Raw genomic sequence first — 21,917 nt, forward strand, 5'->3', positions numbered from 1 at the left:
TGCAGGAATCCATACTCTTTGGTTATTTCGGTAAAGTCACGTAGGTAGAAAAATAATCATTCATCACGAAGTTTCGATAGCAACACAAGCCATCGTCCTCAGGTGAAACAATACAGCAGGCGGACTGCTGAGGCAAGAGGGAATGTAGCGAGAGAGCTCCTGCCACCCAGGGGTTACATGCGTGTGTGGTGGGTGCACCCAAGGGTAATTGGGCGGGGACAGGGATGGAATTTGTCAGTAAATGTGCAGGGGTGTTGTGGGAAAGTAACACACAGCCACACCTTGGTGGCTACATCCACGTCCGCTATAGCCCCGCCCCTCAATGGTGTAGGGGTATAAAGGGCGGGGAGCCGGAGAGCTCGGGGCAGTGTGTTGGGGCCAAAAATGAAGAACCAGTGAAGAAGGAAGGCCGGCTAGATAGACCCTGGGACTTCCCTAACCGCTGTCCTTGTAAGGGCCGGCAGGGCAAGCCGGTGGTGCGGCCCCAGAGCCTCAGGGCCGGAGCCCTTTTAAGGGTCGGTCTGGTTGGTGGGGTGTCCGTGACCCGTGCTTGACCAGGGCCAGATCAGATAGCCTCCCCCTAGCGCCTGTAGCTGGAGGAACTGGGAGCACAGGAGTTAGGCTGATAGCCTAGGGGGTGCACCAGCGTGTGTACGGGTGAAGGGGCCGTTACCCCTTCCAATGTAACCCTTGCCAAGCTTGAATAAACAGCGCTGCCTCTACTCCACCGTCTCCGCGTCCCGCGAACCCACTACAAATGTGAGGCGCGCAAACAGAAGGCGAGCGGGCGTCAGCTAATCCGAAGGGGGGAGCGGGTGGGGATGCGATTCACAGAGCGATCGGTAGCAGGAGGAGAGAGAGAGAGGGGAGGGGGGGTGGGGGGGGGGGGCAGAGCTAAGAAAGGGGGGCCGCGCGTGACTAAAAACGACGTCAACTATTTTAATTTTCTGACGGAAGGCCCCCTCAGCGACCCGCCCACAAATGACAGCTCAACGACGCCGGCCCCCCCCCTTATCGTGTGGGGCTCTTATTCTTGGTCCTTTCGGTAAAAGTCACCACCAAGTAGAAGGGGGAGCAATGCAATAATAAAAAATATATAAAACAATAAAAATTCTCACGACGTTTCGACCGCTTACACGAGCAATCGTCGTCAGGTGTGAAGACCCACAGCAAGAACATTTGAAAAAAGTGGGACTCTCTCGCAGCCAAAGCCATCTCAACGCAGGGATTAACACGGACGGCTACGCTGGGGCGAGGTGGTGGGTTGTAAGGTGGGGGGATGGGGAAGGGGAAGCGGGCTTGTGGAGACGATTGCTCTACGCGCAGCGGGAGTCGGTTCCCAGTGACGGAGAAGTGAAGCGTTTCGAGAGCGCCACCGAGCTGTGGGTGGACCCTGGATAGTCGAGCCGCAAGGGGGCGGCAGTCGGTGACTTTGATCTCCGATGGAATTGACGTAAATGGTTCAAATCCGCGATGCGAAACCCCCTCGATGAGCAAGGATTTGTCTGCACATTGCAAATGACGGTGTTCGCGATTTATATGTTGACTTTGATGACGGTCATCGATGTAAGTGTTTGATGTTGATGACGACGATAATGATGCATGAGTTGGTTTTGACTATTACGATGATTCTAGATTTAAAGCTTTCGTGACTGCTAGGATCCATACTCTTTGGTTCTATTGGGTAAAGTCACGTAGGTGAAAATAAAATAGAACCAAAGAGTATTACGATGATGATCATGTTGGTGATGAAGTGACGATATTGATTTGCTGCTGTAATTAGCAACTGCATGGGGGACACAGGACAATACGCAAAGGACATGGGGAGACATGGCTGCTGTAATGTAGCTACTGCATGGCAGACTGTTGCTGCACAGCCTACACATCTGGCAGCAATGCAATGAACGAGGGAAGCACAAAGTGTATCGGTGTCAACAAGGAGTCGCTGTCGGTTCTTGTATGCAGCAGCCTGCCATGCAGTTGGGTGCACGTGTGGTGACTAGCTCGCAGACAGTACGACTTGGAGGCACTTCTTTATTTAACAAGCACCATCGGGATAATGCACTCATTGTTAAGGCAGTCCATTGTCGGCGCAAATACTTAGCTAGAACAAAGGTCTTGGGTTCTCCGGTAAATATTCTTTGTTTTTTTTTCGGTAAAGTTACGTAGAATTAATAAAATAACATAATAGTGCATGACGTTTCGATTGCAACACAAGCAATCATCATCAGGTACAGAAGAGCTAAATTTACGAGAAAGAGGAGACACATAACCGCAGATATATATACAGACACAACAGGGGATACAGAGAGAGAGAAACGTGGGAGCACACTAAATCAAACAGGTTTTAGCAAGATTTGGAAACCATATAACGCAACACAGACGGTCGGTCAAAACACTTATTAACGCAAGGTCAGGTTGATTACGTTATTTCAAAGATTGCTAAGTTGCAAGTTAAGTGTGAAATTTAAAATAAAAAAAATATACAGACCGGTAAAGTCATCACGTAGGTGAAAAATAAAATAAATCACGACGTTTCGATCACAGCACCAACAAGCGGTCATCATCAAGGGGGGAAAAAAATACAATCCGGCAGTGGAACTGCTGAACCAGCGAGAGAGCTGTTACAACAAGGAGGTTATTTATGCGACCTTGTTGTGACTCGTACATTCTAGTTTTTTTTTCCCGCCTGACGACAACCGCTTAATGTGCTGCGATCGAAACGTCGTGGTTTATTTTATTTTCCACCTACGTGATGACTTTACCGAGAGAACCACAGTGTGTGGATTCCTGTGGTCACGAAAGCTTCAAATCAAGATTGGTTAGAACAATCGGTAGGCCGCTTGACCAGCGGCGCCCCGGGATGGTGAAGACGACAATCGGTAGGCCGCCTGACTAGCGACGCCCCGGGATGATGGTGAAGACGACAATCGGTAGGCCGCCTGACTAGCGACGCCGCGGGATGATTGTGAAGACGACAATCGGTAGGCCGCCTGACCAGCGACGCCACGGGATGATTGTGAAGACGACAGTCGGTAGGCCACCTGACCAGCGACGCCGCGGGATGATTGTGAAGACGACAGTCGGTAGGCCACCTGACTAGCGACGCCGCGGGATGATTGTGAAGACGACAATCGGTAGGCCACCTGACCAGCGACGCCACGGGATGATTGTGAAGACGACAATCGGTAGGCCACCTGACCAGCGACGCCCCGGGATGGTGAAGACGACAGTTGGTAGGCCGCCTGACTAGCGACGCCCCGGGATGATTGTAAAGACGACAGTTGGTAGGCCGCCTGACCAGCGACGCCCCGGGATGATGGTGAAGACGACAATCGGTAGGCCGCCTGACTAGCGACGCCCCGGGATGGTGAAGACGACAATCGGTAGGCCACCTGACCAGCGGCGCCGCGGGATGATGGTGAAGACGACAGTTGGTAGGCCGCCTGACCAGCGACGCCGCGGGATGATGGTGAAGACGACAATCGGTAGGCCACCTGACCAGCGGCGCCCCGGGATGATTGTGAAGACGAAGACGACGACGAGAAGAACGGTGGCGATGGATTTGAGCGGCATGACGGGGATCGTCCCACTTTACAGCGGCAGCCACGAGGTCCCCCACAGGGGCCCCTCTTATACTGTCAGCGTGGCCTCGCTCCACCCCCGGCCACGCCCCCTTTCTGGAACCTCCCGGCGTGATCCTGGTGGGGACCCTTCTGTGACCTTTCCCCCCTAGACCAGCGGTGGGCAAATTTTTTGACTCGCGGGCCACAATGGGTTCTAAAATTTGACAGAGGGGCCGGGCCAGGAACAGATGGATGGAGCGTTTGTGTGAACTAAATATAAATGACGTGTTAAAAATCATTACATGAAAGTATTTGGCCTTTAACAGGTAGCGAAGCATTTATTTGCAAGGCAATTTAACAAATTGCACGAACATGAACGATACAAAAACATGTCGTAACTCCCGGTCAAAGTGCGCCATCTAATGGGGAAATGGGGGCATTACAGGAGAAAGGTAAAATTTAATTTAATAATAATATTTGCACAAGTTCGGCGCGCCGGATTAAAAAGCCCAACGGGCCGTACACGGCCCGGGGGGCCGTACTTTGCCCATGTCTGCCCTAGATCCCCCTCTCGCGCGTATATCACGGACTGCCGATGTCAGAACTGCCGTTCGCCGCATATCCCCTTTTTCGCCAGCAGCCAGCGCTATGCCACTACGCATGCGTGGCGGGCTGTATGCAATTTGCTGTTCTTTGTTGTGTTATAAATGCGAGTCTTTGGGACAACTTTGAGTCGAGTTTTTTTTTTGTCAAATTTCCTGCCTCCTTATTGGGCATCCAGAGTTCTCCACCCCCTGCCCCTCACCAGGAAGAAAAAAAAAACAGTCCACATTGTATGAGAGGAAAATTTTGGATTTATTGTTTTTATTTGCATAGGACATTTGCAGTGCAGAAGTTGTACAGAACCCCAATCCCCCCCACCCCCCCCCCCCCCCCCCAACGTTGCTTAACACTATGCCCGGAGAATGGATACAGCAGATTCATATTGACGATTAAGCAGACGTTGTGATGCTCTGGGCTTAGGCAGGACGTGGCAGTGCATTGAAGGAAGAACATGGTGCATTGGAGATGATAGCAGTACATTGTAGAGAACAGGAAAGATTTGGCGAAGTGAATGGGTGGCCGCTTGTGTGCAAAACAAAAGCCTCACAGCTGAGCCAACAGTTCGGCTTCCTGATGGTCATCCGCTGTCCTTGCCGACAGCGGATGACCATCATTAACGGGCATGAGACCATCACATGGACTGTGTGGATATTTTATGCATGAATTGGAGCATCAAGGACACATCACGGTGTGGGTGTGTGATGAACAAACTTTCAAGTGATGAGAGCCAGTTAACCATTCGCTGTTACTATTAGATTGACTGGCTTACACAACTTAATACCGAACTGTTATACGTTGCTATTCCTCCTTGTGACATGCCCATTGTAGAAAGCCACGAGCTCCGTTGTGTTAACAGAACCAAACCGACTATTAACTCGTAATTGCTGTCCCTGAATTGGGAAACATGGAATATCGAGGGGTTATGAAATCTGTACAAATCTTGCAAGTGTAGGTGTATGCGTTTGCCTCTATATGCTAATGTACAAATATTTGCTAATGATTTATAATTTCCACATCTGATCCACGTTGGCGAGATAAATTGTTAATTCAAATGTTTGTATTATATTTGTATTGAACACGTATATTGTGGTGGCAGAGCAGTGGTGCAGTTGTCTGGATTGACAAACGGGCTGTAATTTATCGCTATTATCACCTCATCCGGTCAACGGTGGTGAATCTTTGCTGATTTAATCTGTGCTACATATCGAGTAGTAGAAGAGATTAGTGAAGTCTAGAGTTGTCCTTGCTGCGGCCTTGCTCAAAGATAGAGGTGTGGTGTCTGTTATGAACCTAAAAAGAGAACCAGTAATCTGCTGTAAGAAGGAATAACCCTGAATATGCCCAGTCTTGTCACATCTCCGAAGCTAAGTGGAGTCGGGCCCGCTTAGTCTCTTGATTGGTCAGTGCCAAGTTCTGCCAGGTATTGTAGGTTTGGGGCTGTGTGGTGTGACCAGATGCTAGTGCTGTTGTGTCACCCCCGCATGCATGCATTTGTGTTGTTTTCTGGGTTCTCCGCATTCTGCTCACACGAAGCCAAACTCATTAATGCAATTGGGAATTTCAGTACAGCAGAATCATCCTCCTGAGTCCTCAGACTCGGTGCATCTTTTCTGGATAAAGAATTGGCATTTTATTATTATTTTTATTACGCAAGTGCTGAGTGTAGTCCCTTTGGATGTACGTGTGGTTTGTTTTCTTCCGGATTTTCCAATTTCCTCCCACATTAAGTGCAATTCTCACGATTGGAATCTTCCTCGGAGTGTACCCGAGGCTGGTGCAGTTGTCGCCACGGACTGTAGCAATATCTGAGTGGCGGATGGTGGGGTTATGTTTAATAGTGCGGTGGTGCGGGGGAAGGGGAGTCACACTTGCAGCTCAGGTGACCAAAAGCCCCGTGCATCGGTGGGCTGAGATGTGTTTTTAGTTCTGCAATTTATTTAAGTCGTTATCACTCCTATGAAAGTGCCATGCTTATTTCTATGTCTCTAGGAGCAAAACTTTATGATCACTATGTTACATTACATATTCCACTGCAGGACGATCCATTTATAGTAAACCCACTAAAATAATATGGAGAAATCATACGCAAAACAACATTATTTCAAAGCCTCTACATATCTCCCACCAATCTCAATACAATGATGACATTTTAACACTATCCTCTGCCGGATATGGAGCCATCGCTATCACAATATTCGATCACGTTTGAGAAGTGATCGAATATTGGAGTGTCTATAAATGGACCACCCTGTATATTATTATAAGTGCAGATGCTTTTGCTGTTGGTGGAGGACGTGATTGTGGTTCATGTTGCCAGTCGTAATGCGTCATCAATGTGTTTTGTGGTGGCGGTGGTGGTGGCTGTTGTGGTTGCATCGTTTGTTCCGTTTGCATCGATTTACGATGACGGTTATCGTGACAGCATTGTTGATAATGGTAGTTGCTGTTCTGGTTGTATCAGCGCCTCTTGGTTTTATCGATGATGAGACTCATGATGACGATGTCGCTGGTGAGAGGTATTATAGCTACCAAATTTCTGGTCGACCTTCCGGAACATGTAGGGAACTGTTGGCTGCTCCCTCAGTCAGCCACACCTCCTGCTGACAGGCCCCAGCTACTCATCTGCCAATTCCACTCCTAACATGAGTTAAGCATGAGGCGTGGAAATATAAAATATTGACAAGATCCCAATGTTCACAAATGCTCCTTCAGCACACCGGGACAGCCTTTCTGAAACCATCCCTGCCAAACGAGGACGTTTGGTTGCTTTAGGTGATACTGGTGGTGATGGCAAATCTGTCCGGAAAAGACCATGCGGTCTGATGACGTTTGCACAGATGACGATGAGGAGGGTCTTCGATGATGAAGTGTCTATTGTGACAGGCATTACCCTTGTTGGCTGCGGTAGCAGCGGGCTCTGGTTACTCGAGTAATTTGCTGGTGACAGGTGCGATGCGAGATTTGCCAAATGTTTTTCTTTTTTTGTCATTGCCGATGTGGGCTGATATTTCTGCAGCTGCTGCTGATGCTGCTGATGCTGCTGCTGCTGATGTTTCCATTGCTGCGTGAATTGCTTCAGCACGGAGGTGTTCAGAAAGACTTGCGGAGGTCCAAGTGCGGGTAGTAGATTCCCCATGGGATCTTCAGCACTTTGTAGGCATCGCCTCTGTTCTTGAAGTATCTCACGAGAGCCTGTGATTGTTGGACAAAAGTATGTGTGAGGTTGGGGGGGGGGGGTGAGGTAACATAGACGGAAACAATCAGCCATATTTAGCCTCATCCACAAGTATGCATGCACATGCTTTTTGGGTTTAGTTGGTTGGCCTTTCCGCATGTCTCCGATGAGCACAGTTGGCTACTTACATAAAGGAGAAGTTCACACTGGAATTGCAATCCAAATGGGTACAGCACAGTCAATCGATAATTGGGTCACATATGGTACATTTAAAAACGTCTATCCAGCGTGGAAGAATAGGCCAACATACTTCAGTTCAGTTCCATTTATGTTGGTGTAGCCCTGTGAGCCATTCGGCTCTTGAATCGGGTGCAACCACAACAAACAAAAACACAAAAACATGAACAAGAAAAACTTCTTAAAGTGACTTTGTGTGACTGTGCAAACAGAAAATCCAGGAAAAAACATCAAAATATTCCTGAAAAAGCACCGTACACCAACGCTGTGTGCAAAAAACCCCAGTGGGATGCAAGTCAAACAACAACAACCACAAGACAACTAAGACTAAGGCCATCAGTCTAACTCCGTACTACAACAACAACCACAAGACAACTTAGATTAAGGCCATCAGTCTAACTCCGTACTACAACAACAACCACAAGACAACTTAGATTAAGGCCATCAGTCTAACTCCGTACTACAACAACAACCACAAGACAACTTAGATTAAGGCCATCAGTCTAACTCCGTACTACAACAACAACCACAAGACAACTTTAGATTAAGGCCATCAGTCTAACTCCGTACTACAACAACAACCACAAGACAACTTAGATTAAGGCCATCAGTCTAACTCCGTACTACAACAACAACCACAAGACAACTTAGATTAAGGCCATCAGTCTAACTCCGTACTACAACAACAACCACAAGACAACTTAGATTAAGGCCATCAGTCTAACTCCGTACTACAACAACAACCACAAGACAACTTAGATTAAGGCCATCAGTCTAACTTCGTACTACAATAAACGAAAACATGGCCAAACCAAAAAACGTTTTCGAAATCACCAAAATAAAGCCACAAATGCAATGTAACAGTGATCACAGGGACTGTGACCGAATTTTTTAAACAATAAACGACATAAATAACATGTAACATAAATAACATGTACTCCCCAGAGGTACAGTCTAAAGCTCCCCCTAGTGGAAGCTCTTCCATCAACAGTGGCTTGAACAAACAGCTTTCAAAGCTGTGCACTTTAACGCTTATTTTTGTATTTTTGTAAGACATCAAATACTATACAGGACGAAATAATGACCGGGCATGTTGCCGTACCAGCACGATGTAGGCGATGATCAGGGCCAAGAGAATGAGGCAGCAGAGGGCGATGATGAAGTAGACCCAGTATGATAGGGACCTGTTCGGACTTGAACTTGTATTCATATTCGTGTAGTACAGCTCCTCCTTGTCAACTGCACCGACACACGCCGCAGACAATTTTAGCCACGGTTCATAATCCTCTTCTGGTTCGTTCGGTAAAGTCACGTAGAAGGGAAACAATAAAATAATAACAATATATAAAACAATAAAATGATCACGACTGTGGTTTTCACACCTGATGATGATTGCTTGTGTTGCAGTCGAAACGTCGTGAGGATTTTTTTTAATCATTTTATTGTTTCCCTTCTTCGTGACTTTACCGAAAGAACTAAGAATATGAATCCCTGCAGTCACGAAAGCTTTAAATAAATAAAAAAATAATATATCACGATGTTTCCATCGCAACACCACAAGCGGTCGTCCTCAGGCGAGAAAAATAACCCAGCAATGGAACTGCTGAACCAGCGAGAGAGCCGTTACAACACGAGGTTATTTATGCGACCTTGTAACTCACGTGTATAACGTCTTGTTGTTGTAACAGCTCTCTCGCTAGTTCAGCAGTTCAACTGCTGGACCAGCGAGAGAGCCGTTACAGCACGAGGTTATTTATGTGACCTTGTTGTAACTCACGTGTATAACCTCTTGTTGTTGTAACAGCTCTCTCGCTGGTTCAGCAGTGAGAGAGCCGTTACAACACGAGGTTATTTATGTGACCTTGTTGTAACTGACGTGTATAACCTCCTTGTTGTAACGGCTCTCTCGCTAGTTCAGCAGTTCAACTGCTGGACCAGCGAGAGAGCCGTTACAACACGAGGTTATTTATGTGACCTTGTTGTAACTCACGTGTATAACCTCCTTGTTGTAACAGCTCTCTCGCTGGTTCAGCAGTTACACTGCTGGATTATTTTTTTCCGCCTGAGGACAACCGGTTGTGTTGCGATCGAAACGTCGTGATTTTTATTTTATTTCGTTTTATTTTTTTTATTTTATGATTTCCCTTCTGCGTGACTTTACCGAAAGAACCAAGAAGATTATTATCTTTTTGTTTTATTTAAAATTTTCTACCCACGTGACTTTACCGAAAGAACCAAAGAGTATGGATTTCTGCAGTCACGAAAGCTTCAAATCAGATGTTTGTCCGTGCATTGTATAGGTGTGGGCTAATGCAGGTCTGTGTTGTCAACAGAGGGCAATGCTTGAAAAGAAATCATTGCACAGTAATTTATGCTCTTAGATATGTTTCGCCTGCCTTCACCAATAAACACCACGATGTGATGTGTTTTTTCACAAACCAGGGTCCACGTTAAAAAAAAAACACATTTAAAGAATAAAATGAGCAACGATTATCAGGATACATAAAACCTCGTTATTTCGGTATTTGATCATTCATAATTTGGGATAATTCGTCACGGCTGCACCACGCATATATTTAGTGTTTATTAGTAATTCACCATGAGCCGAATTGCCGTACCGAATGGTCCAATTTCGGTGTACACGTGGAGCGATGCAGCGCCGCACTACCAAAACAACGACTCAGTCTAGTGGCGGTGCGCGTGGTGAGCGTGAGTGCAGACCTGTTGCTTTGGACCTTTACCTTGCTGGTGCACTCTGTGCAAGCCACAACCCTCTCAGAAATGTCGTCTACACCTACATCAAGAAGTAATGGAAAGGGACTGAAGCATCAATCGCTTAGTCTGCGAGACAAATCCCAAGTTTTGGATCGAATTCATGCAGGTGTGTCAATGTGTATGGTGTGTGAAGAGTTTAGAGAACACATTTGGATTTTTTTGTGTTATTGGGGCAGGAAACATTGTACATAATTTGGAATATTGGCTAATTTGGCAAGGCCAGAGCCCCATGTCTCGAATTAAGAAGGGTTTACTATATAAAGATATTTAGCAAAACAAACGATATGGTTATGCATCTTAAGTCATATAATTCTTTTTCATCATAGTTGTTGAGCACATGCCCAAAACTCCAACAGACAATCAAGAATCAGCACTGCTAAAATTGTAATAGATAAGAGCTAGCACTTTTTGTTTTTGTAATTCAGCAAATTACAAGAACGCGTGTGTAAAGAGACGATGGCGAATTATAAATTTGAGCAGTCCGACGAAAGAAACAGAAAGATATGTAAGTGTTGTCACCTGGAGTATGGTGGATGAGAATGATATGGAAGGAAGAGACAAAACAGCCATTCTGGTCGGAGTAGTAGTGATAGCAGAGCGACACGGAGGAAACTAACCGGTGTTGAGCAAGTGTCGAGGCAACCCTACCCAGGAATTGTAACCCTGTAGGTTGAGACGATGGGCCCCATGCCAATCCTCTGTACTCACCATACACCTTGAGGCTGTCGGGCCGTAGCTTGTACGGTCCCAGGTAGGTCATGTTAGTGGTTCCTTTGGTGAACTCTTTCATCAGCGTGGGCACGTTCTCACCACCGTTCTTTAGGAAGTAGCATTTGCCCTCCACAGTAATGGAGCCGATCCTGCAATGAGAGAATCAGAGCTGCTTCTATAAAGTCGAGTAATGGTCAAAAAGTGTACAGTCCACTGCTCGCAGAAGGGACCTCCACTTTATCCCACCACACGCATCCTGATGGCCAACTGTGTTGTACCCATTTATACTGATTGGGGGGGTATTTATACTGATTGGGGGGGGGGGGGTATTTAAACATTGGGAAAAATAAAATCTAATATCCTCCGCGCAACCCAAGAAAGGGTTTTGATAATCTGATCTATGGTTGAAGTAACAATCTCCAGGACATTAGTCACTTCTGTGGCTGAACTATTCTCTTTTATCGGTGGGTTTGTGGTTTGAGCTCCTTGGCTGCCGTGGATGTATGTACGTTGAACTTCTTTCACACCGTACGTAGCCAACCGTGCTAATCGGAGTTGTGGGGAAAGGACAACGAACTAAACACGAAGCCGTTCTCAAGGAATTTGTTTTCTGTCTCGAGGATTTAGATGTGCTTAGCTCCGGTAGCTTCCTAATATCAGAACAAAGAGAAACAGCCGCAGAAGTGCACCCGAAAGGGTTCAATGCACCGACCGTCTTTGATGGATAGCCACAATTCGCTACGAGGATGACCAGAATTTGCGTGATGGTGTATGTTCATTGGCGAGATCAGCAAGGAAAATACTGCAGGTGTATTAACCATACATATTAACCAAATCCTATACCGTGGACTTTAAGATCCCAGGACATAATCTGAAGAAAAGTAGGACATGTGCGTTGGCATCACAGGCCAATTTGCCAAAGTTTGGAGATTACTCACAAATTACGAAATAAGAAATAAAAACAAAGTAACACTGCCCCCTACCGACAGGCTATACGCATTTGCAGGCCGGTGTTGTATGCACCATGTGCTTCGCAGGGACAGCTAGCCAATGTGGGGTTTCCTTGGCTAGACGTCCGGTGCATTAGAATAGTTGAGATGAAATAGTGATGTATGGGGTTTGAAATGATGAGGTATTTAAGCTCCGTTATACTTATAAATGGAAAAATAACGCCATCTAAACCAAACTACACAGAGGACAACGATGAAGCAGTTTGGAAACAAATTAAATGTCGATTTAAAGCTTTCGTGACTGCAGGGATTCATATTCGTGGTTCTTTCGGTAAAGTCACCACGTAGAAGGGAAACAATAAAATAATAAAAATATGAAACAATAAAATTCTCACGACGTTTCGACTGCCACACAAGCAATCATCATCAGGTGTGAAAACCACAGCAAGAAAATTTGAAGAAAGTGGCGGTTATTTTTATAACATTAAAAATAACCGCCACTTTTTTAACATTTTGGCGGTTATATTTATATAGTTAAAAATAACCGCCACTTTTTCAAATTTTCTTGCTGTGGTTTTCACACCTGATGATGATTGCTTGTGTTGCAGTCGAAACGTCGTGAGAATTTTATTGTTTTATATTTTTATGATTTTATTGTTTCCCTTCTTCGTGACTTTACCGAAAGAACCAAGAATATAGATTAAATGTCGTTCGCACCTGAAGCTTGAGACGCTGTAGTCCCTGTATAAATATCTTGCCCGCTGTTCTTTCTGGAATAACTTGGTAATCTATGAGAGAACAAACAGCAAAATATTAGCCTTTCCCGGACAAGAGACATGGCACATGTGGTGGTTGGTACAAGCAGTTATTGGTTCATGTAATAGTGTCAAACATAGTAATGCAATGCAATTACATCATGCATTTACAAAGCATCTAAATGCTACTGCATCTGAAGATGCCTGACCAGAAACAGTGGAATGTATATGTTATAGAGGGAAAGAGGCAGTCCAGTCATGGGCAGAGGAAAACATGGAAGGTCGGCAGCCGGGGGAGTCAAGAACATGGATAGGTAGGAGAAGGTAATTCCAGACGATGAAGAGTAACAGAGAGGAATGAGCAAAGGTTGACTGCGGGCTTCTGCAAAAGCCTTGGCTGCTGCTGCAGCAGAGAGTGATTGTCGGGGAGTAGAGTGAGGTGCGAGGTGAGAGATAAAGGAGCACGTGGAGAGGACTCGAACGAGATGAGAGGGGATAGGTAGGAGGATTGTGTGACCCCCACGTAAACATCGTACAATGTAAAGGCGTTGCCCTGTTGGAGTTTGCTTGCGTGGGGGTGCGGGAAGCCGTTGAATCTCAATGGCATCCCCACTATATTGTATAAAGGCGGTGAGGGGTATAATGTGAGTCGATTAGTGGTGGCTGTCATGTGAGCAGGACGTGTCTGATGGAAGGTCAGATGCGTGCCACTGGTCCATGAGAGACAGGCTTTCCGCAAGTTAATTCAGATGCAGCAGTAGGGTTACGGCGGTATCATTTTTTTTCCCAATACGATAGAATATCAACTTTCATGATATGGTGACCATCACGAAAACTCTTGATATGAATACAGCAGATCTTACCTCCGTGGTGATGTTTCTGGAATATTCAATGTAGAGTGGCTTTTCAGGGTTGTAGAGATCCTGATCAAACTGACGATTGATAATGGTGAACTGGACATTGTATGATTCCAGTTGCTCTGGTTTCTTGGTGGTTGACATTGTGGTGGAGGTTGTCTTCGACTTGGTCGGTTTCACTAAAAGTACACAGAGATCAGATCACACTTGCGCTTATCTTCGAACATGTCATCATCATCATCATCAGCAGCCATGGTCAATCCACTGCTGGATAAACATATTCTCGAACCGCCATCATCTCTTGATGATCCTGCAATGTAACGATCCACCCAACGTGTGCACTGATTTTATTGCTTCATCAACTCGGTGGATTCCCGCAGATGTCTCCTATTCCCTAAATGCCACTCCATTATTATTCTGGACCATCAGCCATAGTACCCTCTAGCCATGACGTGTCCCGACCCAAGCCCACTTAGATTGCTGAACAGTTTTAATTATTAACTTAACCTGCGTTTTCTCATCCACGTGTCACTCGTTTTGTCTCGAAGCAATTCCAAGCATAAATGTATCCATGCTTCTTCGCACACTTAAGCTTCTGTTCATGGATCTGATCAATACCATAGCTGATAATATGCAACGTTAAAGACTTCATTGTATAGGCACTTAGGAATGTTGCTTCAAATATTGTATTTATGAACCTCAGATGATCACTTACTCGTGTATTTAGAGAATTAAAAAGCACAGAGTGGGATGTGACATGTTATGGTAGGAAAAAAATCTGTCAACCCCATGTAGATGGGGGCAGTCGGTTACCACCTACTGGCAGACTAATGACCTCTTAAACACGCCTTGTGCTGTACAGGGACAGCTACCACTGGGGGGGGGGGGTGTTATTGACTATACTGCAGATATTGATTTCATTTCTTTTTAACATCTGGTCAATATTCTAATATTCTAATGTTAGGGAAATGCAATGCCAAAATCGGACTATAAAATAATCCTCTTGTCTTGAATAAGGTTGCAACGATTAAATAAAATTATCTCATACGCCGATAATGATGCATTAAACTTCTATTGGAGTTGTGTTTTGAAGGTGATGGGTCAATATGACAGACTCGTTTTTTTACGAAACTGGAAAATGTACGATGTTCACGTCCCAATGTCGTGTAGTTACCTTCAGCTGCAGGGGTCTTTTGGGGTTTATGTTTCGTTGTTTTCGGAGCAGCTGCTGTTGATCGTTTCTTGGGGGCCACCGTGGTTGGTTTTTGACCCTCAATTTGTTGGTGTGTTACTGGAACAATCGCTTCTGCACAAAATATATATGGATTAGGGTGTATATGTATATAATACAACACTAGACACCATCATCACTGAATATGAAATGTCCACAGAGGAGTTGTTGCCATGGCAGGTTTGGAGTCTTTATCTCTCTTCTACAGTGACTACGATGGTCACTGTTCCCATAAACTTCACTCGTTGATTTCTGCACCCGTGTTGAAGACTCGGTCTACCAGACTTGACTGTTGCGTCTCATACATACTGTGTTCAACCATCAAATAGAAATTCTTTGGGTATTTTGGAAAAGTCACGTAGATAGGTTCAAAGAAAATAACATAACACTAAAATATTCTTTGGGTTTTTCGGTAAAGTCACGCAGATAAGTGATTTTTTTGTTATTTTCTTTGAACTTATCTACGTGACTTTACCGAAAGACCCAAAGAATATGAATTCCTGCAGTCACGAAAGCTTTAAGTAAAATACCAAAACCTACGACGTTTCGATCGCAACCCAAGCGATCGTCTTCTGGAAAAGGGGGGTTAGCTCCCAAAGGCAAACTGTTTATAAAGGGTTTGAAATGGGCGTAGCCCAAATGTCAGCAGCCAATGGTAATGCAGGTGGTGGGCAGCCAACCCGATGGTGGTTGGTTTTCCACCACCTGGCAGCCCTTTGATTGGTGGAAAACCAACCACCGTCGGGTTTGCTGTTTCCATTCTACTGCCCATGTGCGTATAGCCTCGTTCAAGTCAATAAATACATTACCTCCGATTGCATTCATGTGTTCAAGGTCAACGATCAATCTTACTGACTTGTTTTCTTTACACAACTGAGGAGTGCATGATCGTGCCGTCCCAATGTCGTGTAGTTACCTTCAGCTGCAGGGGTCTTTTTGGGTTTATGTTTCGTTGTTTCATGAGCAGCTGCTGTTGGTGGTTTCTCAGGGGCCCCTTTGGTTGGGGCCTGAGTAATGGGTGGTGGAGGGGGGCCACCTGATTTGGAGCAGCAGAATCTGACCTTGTAGTTGTAACATGGCAGTCCTCCTTGATCCTCATTGACACATTTCAGTCCTTTATTCTTGTCACAAGTGATCGTCTGGCCCAATTCCTGCCATGGGGTATGAGGGAATCTCTCTGCTTTGCAGTCAATTTTTTCCACTGATGAGTCAGGCAGACAAACCACTTTTCCTGAGGCTATGACCTTCTCGTATGATTCATCATCTCCGCCATTTTCATTATCAGGATATTGATCATCGTACCAGTCAGACCAGCCTGTAGCACAGTCTTCTTCTGCAAAGATACATTCTTAATTAGTCTTCAAACGGTTACTATGTATATATGAACTCCATTTCTCTAAGATGATGTTCTGACAGCTATGAAATGCATCATACCTATGAATGCGCAATTGGTAGGAGTGTACAGCGAAATATGTATTTACGTACAGCAAGCATACAGTGAGTCTTCATCATGAATGGGCTGTACACAGAGCTGCCGAATTTTCGTTGAGTATCAACCTGAAATCCTGGTGAGCTGCCATACCCCTTCTGTTAGCACCACCTTCTTTTACGAAGATACGGTCGCTCAATTACTCTGACACAGGCTAATCTACTGCTCCGTAAGATCCTCCTATTCTGCTACCAACCCAGCCAAGAGACTGTGAGTCATACCCTGTTCCAGTAAATCAGCCAAGTTAGGGACCAGAACACTGGAAAGTAGGACAAACGCCAAAATTTAAAATGCTTCAGGACACTAGCATAGCCTTTTTGAAACCGGGAATGTCCCGGCACAACCAGAACATATGTTTGCTTTGACTGAACATATGATTTTGATTTAAAGCTTTCGTGACTGCAGGGATTCATATTCTTGGTTCTTTCGGTGAAGTCACCACGTAGAAGGGAAACAATAAAATAATAAAAAAATATGAAACAATAAAATTCTCACGACGTTTTGACTGCAACACAAGCAATCATCATCAGGTGTGAAAACCACAACGAGAAAATTTGAAAAAAGTGGCGTTTTTTTAACGTTAGCACCACGGATAGCGATTTGACAGTTTGTTCAGATGGACGAGTCCATCTATGTTTGGAATCGAGGAGGGGGGAGACGAAAAATATTGGATAGGGGCTGAAAGCCACCTTAAGCGTGATCAATCAATTAAGACCGGAAATGGTTGATCAAATCCTTCCAATGATTGCTAAGCCAGAATCCATCTTCTCGGTTGAAATTGTCTCTGTGTTTGTATATGTGGATGACATTGACTTTTACAAGACAGAGGTTCTTTGCAAGCCATCTGGCTACCATGAGAGATTCGTTCATGAGGCTATCCACATATACAAACACAGAGACAATTTCAACCGAGAAGATGGATTCTGGCTTAGAAATCATTGGAAGGATTTGATAAACCATTTCCGGTCTTAATTGATTGGTCACGCTTAAGGTGGCTTTCAGACCGCAGCCATTATTTTTCATCAACCCCCTCCTCTTTAACGAACATAGATGGACTCGTACATCTGAACAAACTGTCAAATCGCTATCCGTGGTGGTAACGTTAAAAAACAACCACTTTTTTCAAATTTTCTTGTTGTGGTTTTCACACCTGATGATGATTGCTTGTGTTGCAGTAGAAACGTCGTGAGAATTTTATAGTTTTATATTTTTATTATTTTTTTGTTTCCCTTCTACGTGACTTTACCAAAAGAACCAGGAATATGAACATACGATTGTATGTAATATATTATCCACATGTGATCTTGCAACTAATTCCACCATGGTACCTGGGCGTGGAGTTGGGGTTGATGGTTCTGGCTCCTTGCTGCTGGAGGTTGGAGGTGGGGGTGTCTTGTCCTTCGATCCAGTTGGCTCTGGAGGAGGAGCACCACTCTCTTCATGAGCTGGCTTTGTTGGCTTTTCCTCAACGGGGGGTTTTGATGTCACTTTGAAAGAAAAGCAAGGGATGGATGTTGACACAATGTGGATTGTTTAGACGTGGGAGCATGGACATACAGAACAATAAAGGTGCGTGGCATTCTGCCCTCTGCAGCCATATTGTAAAAAAATGCCTATGATATCTGTTACACAAGCATTCACCCATTTCAACCTCATCCTCAATTTGTTGGTGTGTTACTGGAACAATCGCTTCTGCACAAAATATATATGGATTCGGGTGTATATGTATATAATACAACACTAGACACCATCATCACTGAATATGAAATGTCCACAGAGGAGTTGTTGCCATGGCAGGTTTGGAGTCTTTATCTCTCTACTATAGTGACTACCATGGTCACTGTTCCCATAAACTTCACTCGTTGATTCCTGCACCCGTGTTGAAGACTCGGTCTACGAGACTTGACTGTTGCGTCTCATCCATACTGTGTTCAACCATCAAATAGAGATTATTTGGGTCTTTTGGTAAAATCAGAGAGATAGGTTCAAAGAAAATAACAAAACACTAAAATATTCTTTGGGTTTTTCGGTAAAGTCACGCAGTTAGGTGATTTTTTGTTATTTTCTTTGAACCTATCTACGTGACTTTACCGAAAGACGCAAAGAATATGAATTCCTGCAGTCACGAAAGCTTTAAGTAAAATACCAAAACCTACGACGTTTCGATCGCAACCCAAGCGATCATCTTCTGGAAAAGGGGGGTTAGCTCCCAAAGGCAAACTGTTTATAAAGGGTTTGAAATGGGCGTAGCCCAAATGTCAGCAGCCAATGGTAATGCAGGTGGTGGGCAGCCAACCCGATGGTGGTTGGTTTTCCACCACCTGGCAGCCCTTTGATTGGTGGAAAACCAACCACCGTCGGGTTTGCTGCTTCCATTCTACTGCCCATGTGCGTATAGCCTCGTTCAAGTCAATAAATACATTACCTCCGATTGCATTCATGTGTTCAAGGTCAACGATCAATCTTACTGACTTGTTTTCTTTACACAACTGAGGAGTGCATGATCGTGCCGTCCCAATGTCGTGTAGTTACCTTCAGCTGCAGGGGTCTTTTTGGGTTTATGTTTCGTTGTTTCATGAGCAGCTGCTGTTGGTGGTTTCTCAGGGGCCCCTTTGGTTGGGGCCTGAGTCATGGGTGGTGGAGGGGGGCCACCTGATTTGGAGCAGCAGAATCTGACCTTGTAGTTGTAACATGGCAGTCCTCCTTGATCCTCATTGACACATTTCAGTCCTTTATTCTTGTCACAAGTGATCGTCTGGCCCAATTCCTGCCATGGGGTATGAGGGAATCTCTCTGCTTTGCAGTCAATTTTTTCCACTGATGAGTCAGGCAGACAAACCACTTTTCCTGAGGCTATGACCTTCTCGTATGATTCATCATCTCCGCCATTTTCATTATCAGGATATTGATCATCGTACCAGTCAGACCAGCCTGTAGCACAGTCTTCTTCTGCAAAGATACATTCTTAATTAGTCTTCAAACGGTTACTATGTATATATGAACTCCATTTCTCTAAGATGATGTTCTGACAGCTATGAAATGCATCATACCTATGAATGCGCAATTGGTAGGAGTGTACAGCGAAATATGTATTCACGTACAGCAAGCATACAGTGAGTCTTCATCATGAATGGGCTGTACACAGAGCTGCCGAATTTTCGTTGAGTATCAACCTGAAATCCTGGTGAGCTGCCATACCCCTTCTGTTAGCACCACCTTCTTTTACGAAGATACGGTCGCTCAATTACTCTGACACAGACTGACCTACTGCTCCGTAAGATCCTCCTATTCTGCTACCAACCCAGCCTAGAGTCTGTGAGTCATACCCTGTTCCAGTAAATCAGCCAAGTTTGGGACCAGAACACTGTAAAGTAGGACAAAAGCCAAAATTTAAAATGCTTCAGGACACTAGCATAGCCTTTTTGAAACCGGGAATGTCCCGGCACAACCAGAACATATGTTTGCTTTGACTGAACATATGATTTTGATTTAAAGCTTTCGTGACTGCAGGGATTCATATTCTTGGTTCTTTCGGTGAAGTCACCACGTAGAAGGGAAACAATAAAATAATAAAAATATGAAACAATAAAATTCTCACGACGTTTTGACTGCAACACAAGCAATCATCATCAGGTGTGAAAACCACAACGAGAAAATTTGAAAAAAGTGGCGTTTTTTTAACGTTAGCACCACGGAGAGCGATTTTACAGTTTGTTCAGATGGACGAGTCCATCTATGTTTGGAATCGAGGAGGGGGGAGACGAAAAATATTGGATAGGGGCTGAAAGCCACCTTAAGCGTGATCAATCAATTAAGACCGGAAATGGTTGATCAAATCCTTCCAATGATTGCTAAGCCAGAATCCATCTTCTCGGTTGAAATTGTCTCTGTTTGTATATGTGGATGACATTGACTTTTACAAGACAGAGGTTCTTTGCAAGCCATCTGGCTACCATGAGAGATTCGTTCATGAGGCTATCCACATATACAAACAGAGACAATTTCAACCGAGAAGATGGATTCTGGCTTAGAAATCATTGGAAGGATTTGATAAACCATTTCTGGTCTTAATTGATTGGTCACGCTTAAGGTGGCTTTCAGACCGCAGCCATTATTTTTCGTCAACCCCCTCCTCTTTAACGAACATAGATGGACTCGTACATCTGAACAAACTGTCAAATCGCTATCCGTGGTGGTAACGTTAAAAAACAACCACTTTTTTCAAATTTTCTTGTTGTGGTTTTCACACCTGATGATGATTGCTTGTGTTGCAGTCGAAACGTCGTGAGAATTTTATAGTTTTATATTTTTATTATTTTTTTGTTTCCCTTCTACGTGACTTTACCAAAAGAACCAGGAATATGAACATATGATTGTATGTAATATATTATCCACATGTGATCTTGCAACTAATTCCACCATGGTACCTGGGCCTGGAGTTGGGGTTGATGGTTCTGGCTTCTTGCTGCTGGAGGTTGGAGGTGGGGGTGTCTTGTCCTTCGATCCAGTTGGCTCTGGAGGAGGAGCACCACTCTCTTCATGAGCTGGCTTTGTTGGCTTTTCCTCAACGGGGGGTTTTGATGTCACTTTGAAAGAAAAGCAAGGGATGGATGTTGACACAATGTGGATTGTTTAGACGTGGGAGCATGGACATACAGAACAATAAAGGTGCGTGGCATTCTGCCCTCTGCAGCCATATTGTAAAAAAATGCCTATGATATCTGTTACACAAGCATTCACCCATTCCAACCTCATCCTCAATTTGTTGGTGTGTTACTGGAACAATCACTTCTGCACAAAATATATATGGATTCGGGTGTATATGTATATAATACAACACTAGACACCATCATCACTGAATATGAAATGTCCACAGAGGAGTTGTTGCTATGGCAGGTTTGGAGTCTTTATCTCTCTTCTATAGTGACTACCATGGTCACTGTTCCCATAAACTTCACTCGTTGATTCCTGCACCCGTTTTGAAGACTCGGTCTACCAGACTTGACTGTTGTGTCTCATCCATACTGTGTTCAACCATCAAATAGAGATTATTTGGGTATTTTGGTAAAATCAGAGAGATAGGTTCAAAGAAAATAACAAAACACTAAAATATTCTTTGGGTTTTTCGGTAAAGTCACGCAGTTAGGTGATTTTTTGTTAGTTTCTTTGAACTTATCTACGTGACTTTACCGAAAGACGCAAAGAATATGAATTCCTGCAGTCACGAAAGCTTTAAGTAAAATACCAAAACCTACGACGTTTCGATCGCAACCCAAGCGATCATCTTCTGGAAAAGGGGGGTTAGCTCCCAAAGGCAAACTGTTTATAAAGGGTTTGAAATGGGCGTAGCCCAAATGTCAGCAGCCAATGGTAATGCAGGTGGTGGGCAGCCAACCCGATGGTGGTTGGTTTTCCACCACCTGGCAGCCCTTTGATTGGTGGAAAACCAACCACCGTCGGGTTTGCTGCTTCCATTCTACTGCCCATGTGCGTATAGCCTCGTTCAAGTCAATAAATACATTACCTCCTATTGCATTCATGTGTTCAAGGTCAACGATCAATCTTACT

At 44.6% G+C, this 21,917-nt stretch overlaps 1 protein-coding gene across 1 annotated transcript in view; it reads right to left on the reverse strand.

Moving 5' to 3' along the window:
* Positions 1-5,784: 5,784 nt before the first annotated feature.
* LOC116958549 (uncharacterized) overlaps positions 5,785-21,917 on the reverse strand; it is a 41,818-nt gene continuing 25,685 nt past the window's right edge. The window contains exons 23-32 of the mRNA XM_032981258.2: positions 20,777-20,935; positions 18,882-19,298; positions 17,678-17,836; positions 15,777-16,193; positions 14,804-14,935; positions 13,636-13,808; positions 12,735-12,805; positions 11,065-11,216; positions 8,684-8,820; positions 5,785-7,361 (exon numbers count right to left, since the gene is read on the reverse strand). Coding sequence (XP_032837149.2) covers positions 7,260-7,361; positions 8,684-8,820; positions 11,065-11,216; positions 12,735-12,805; positions 13,636-13,808; positions 14,804-14,935; positions 15,777-16,193; positions 17,678-17,836; positions 18,882-19,298; positions 20,777-20,935 — 1,919 coding nt within the window. The 3' untranslated portion in view covers positions 5,785-7,259. The remainder of the gene's footprint in view (positions 7,362-8,683; positions 8,821-11,064; positions 11,217-12,734; positions 12,806-13,635; positions 13,809-14,803; positions 14,936-15,776; positions 16,194-17,677; positions 17,837-18,881; positions 19,299-20,776; positions 20,936-21,917) is intronic.

This window comes from Petromyzon marinus, chromosome 79 (genome assembly GCF_048934315.1).
Source record: "Petromyzon marinus isolate PM22_M1 ecotype Great Lakes invasive population chromosome 79, UKy_Petmar_22M1.pri1.0, whole genome shotgun sequence".
Taxonomy (NCBI): domain Eukaryota; kingdom Metazoa; phylum Chordata; class Hyperoartia; order Petromyzontiformes; family Petromyzontidae; genus Petromyzon; species Petromyzon marinus.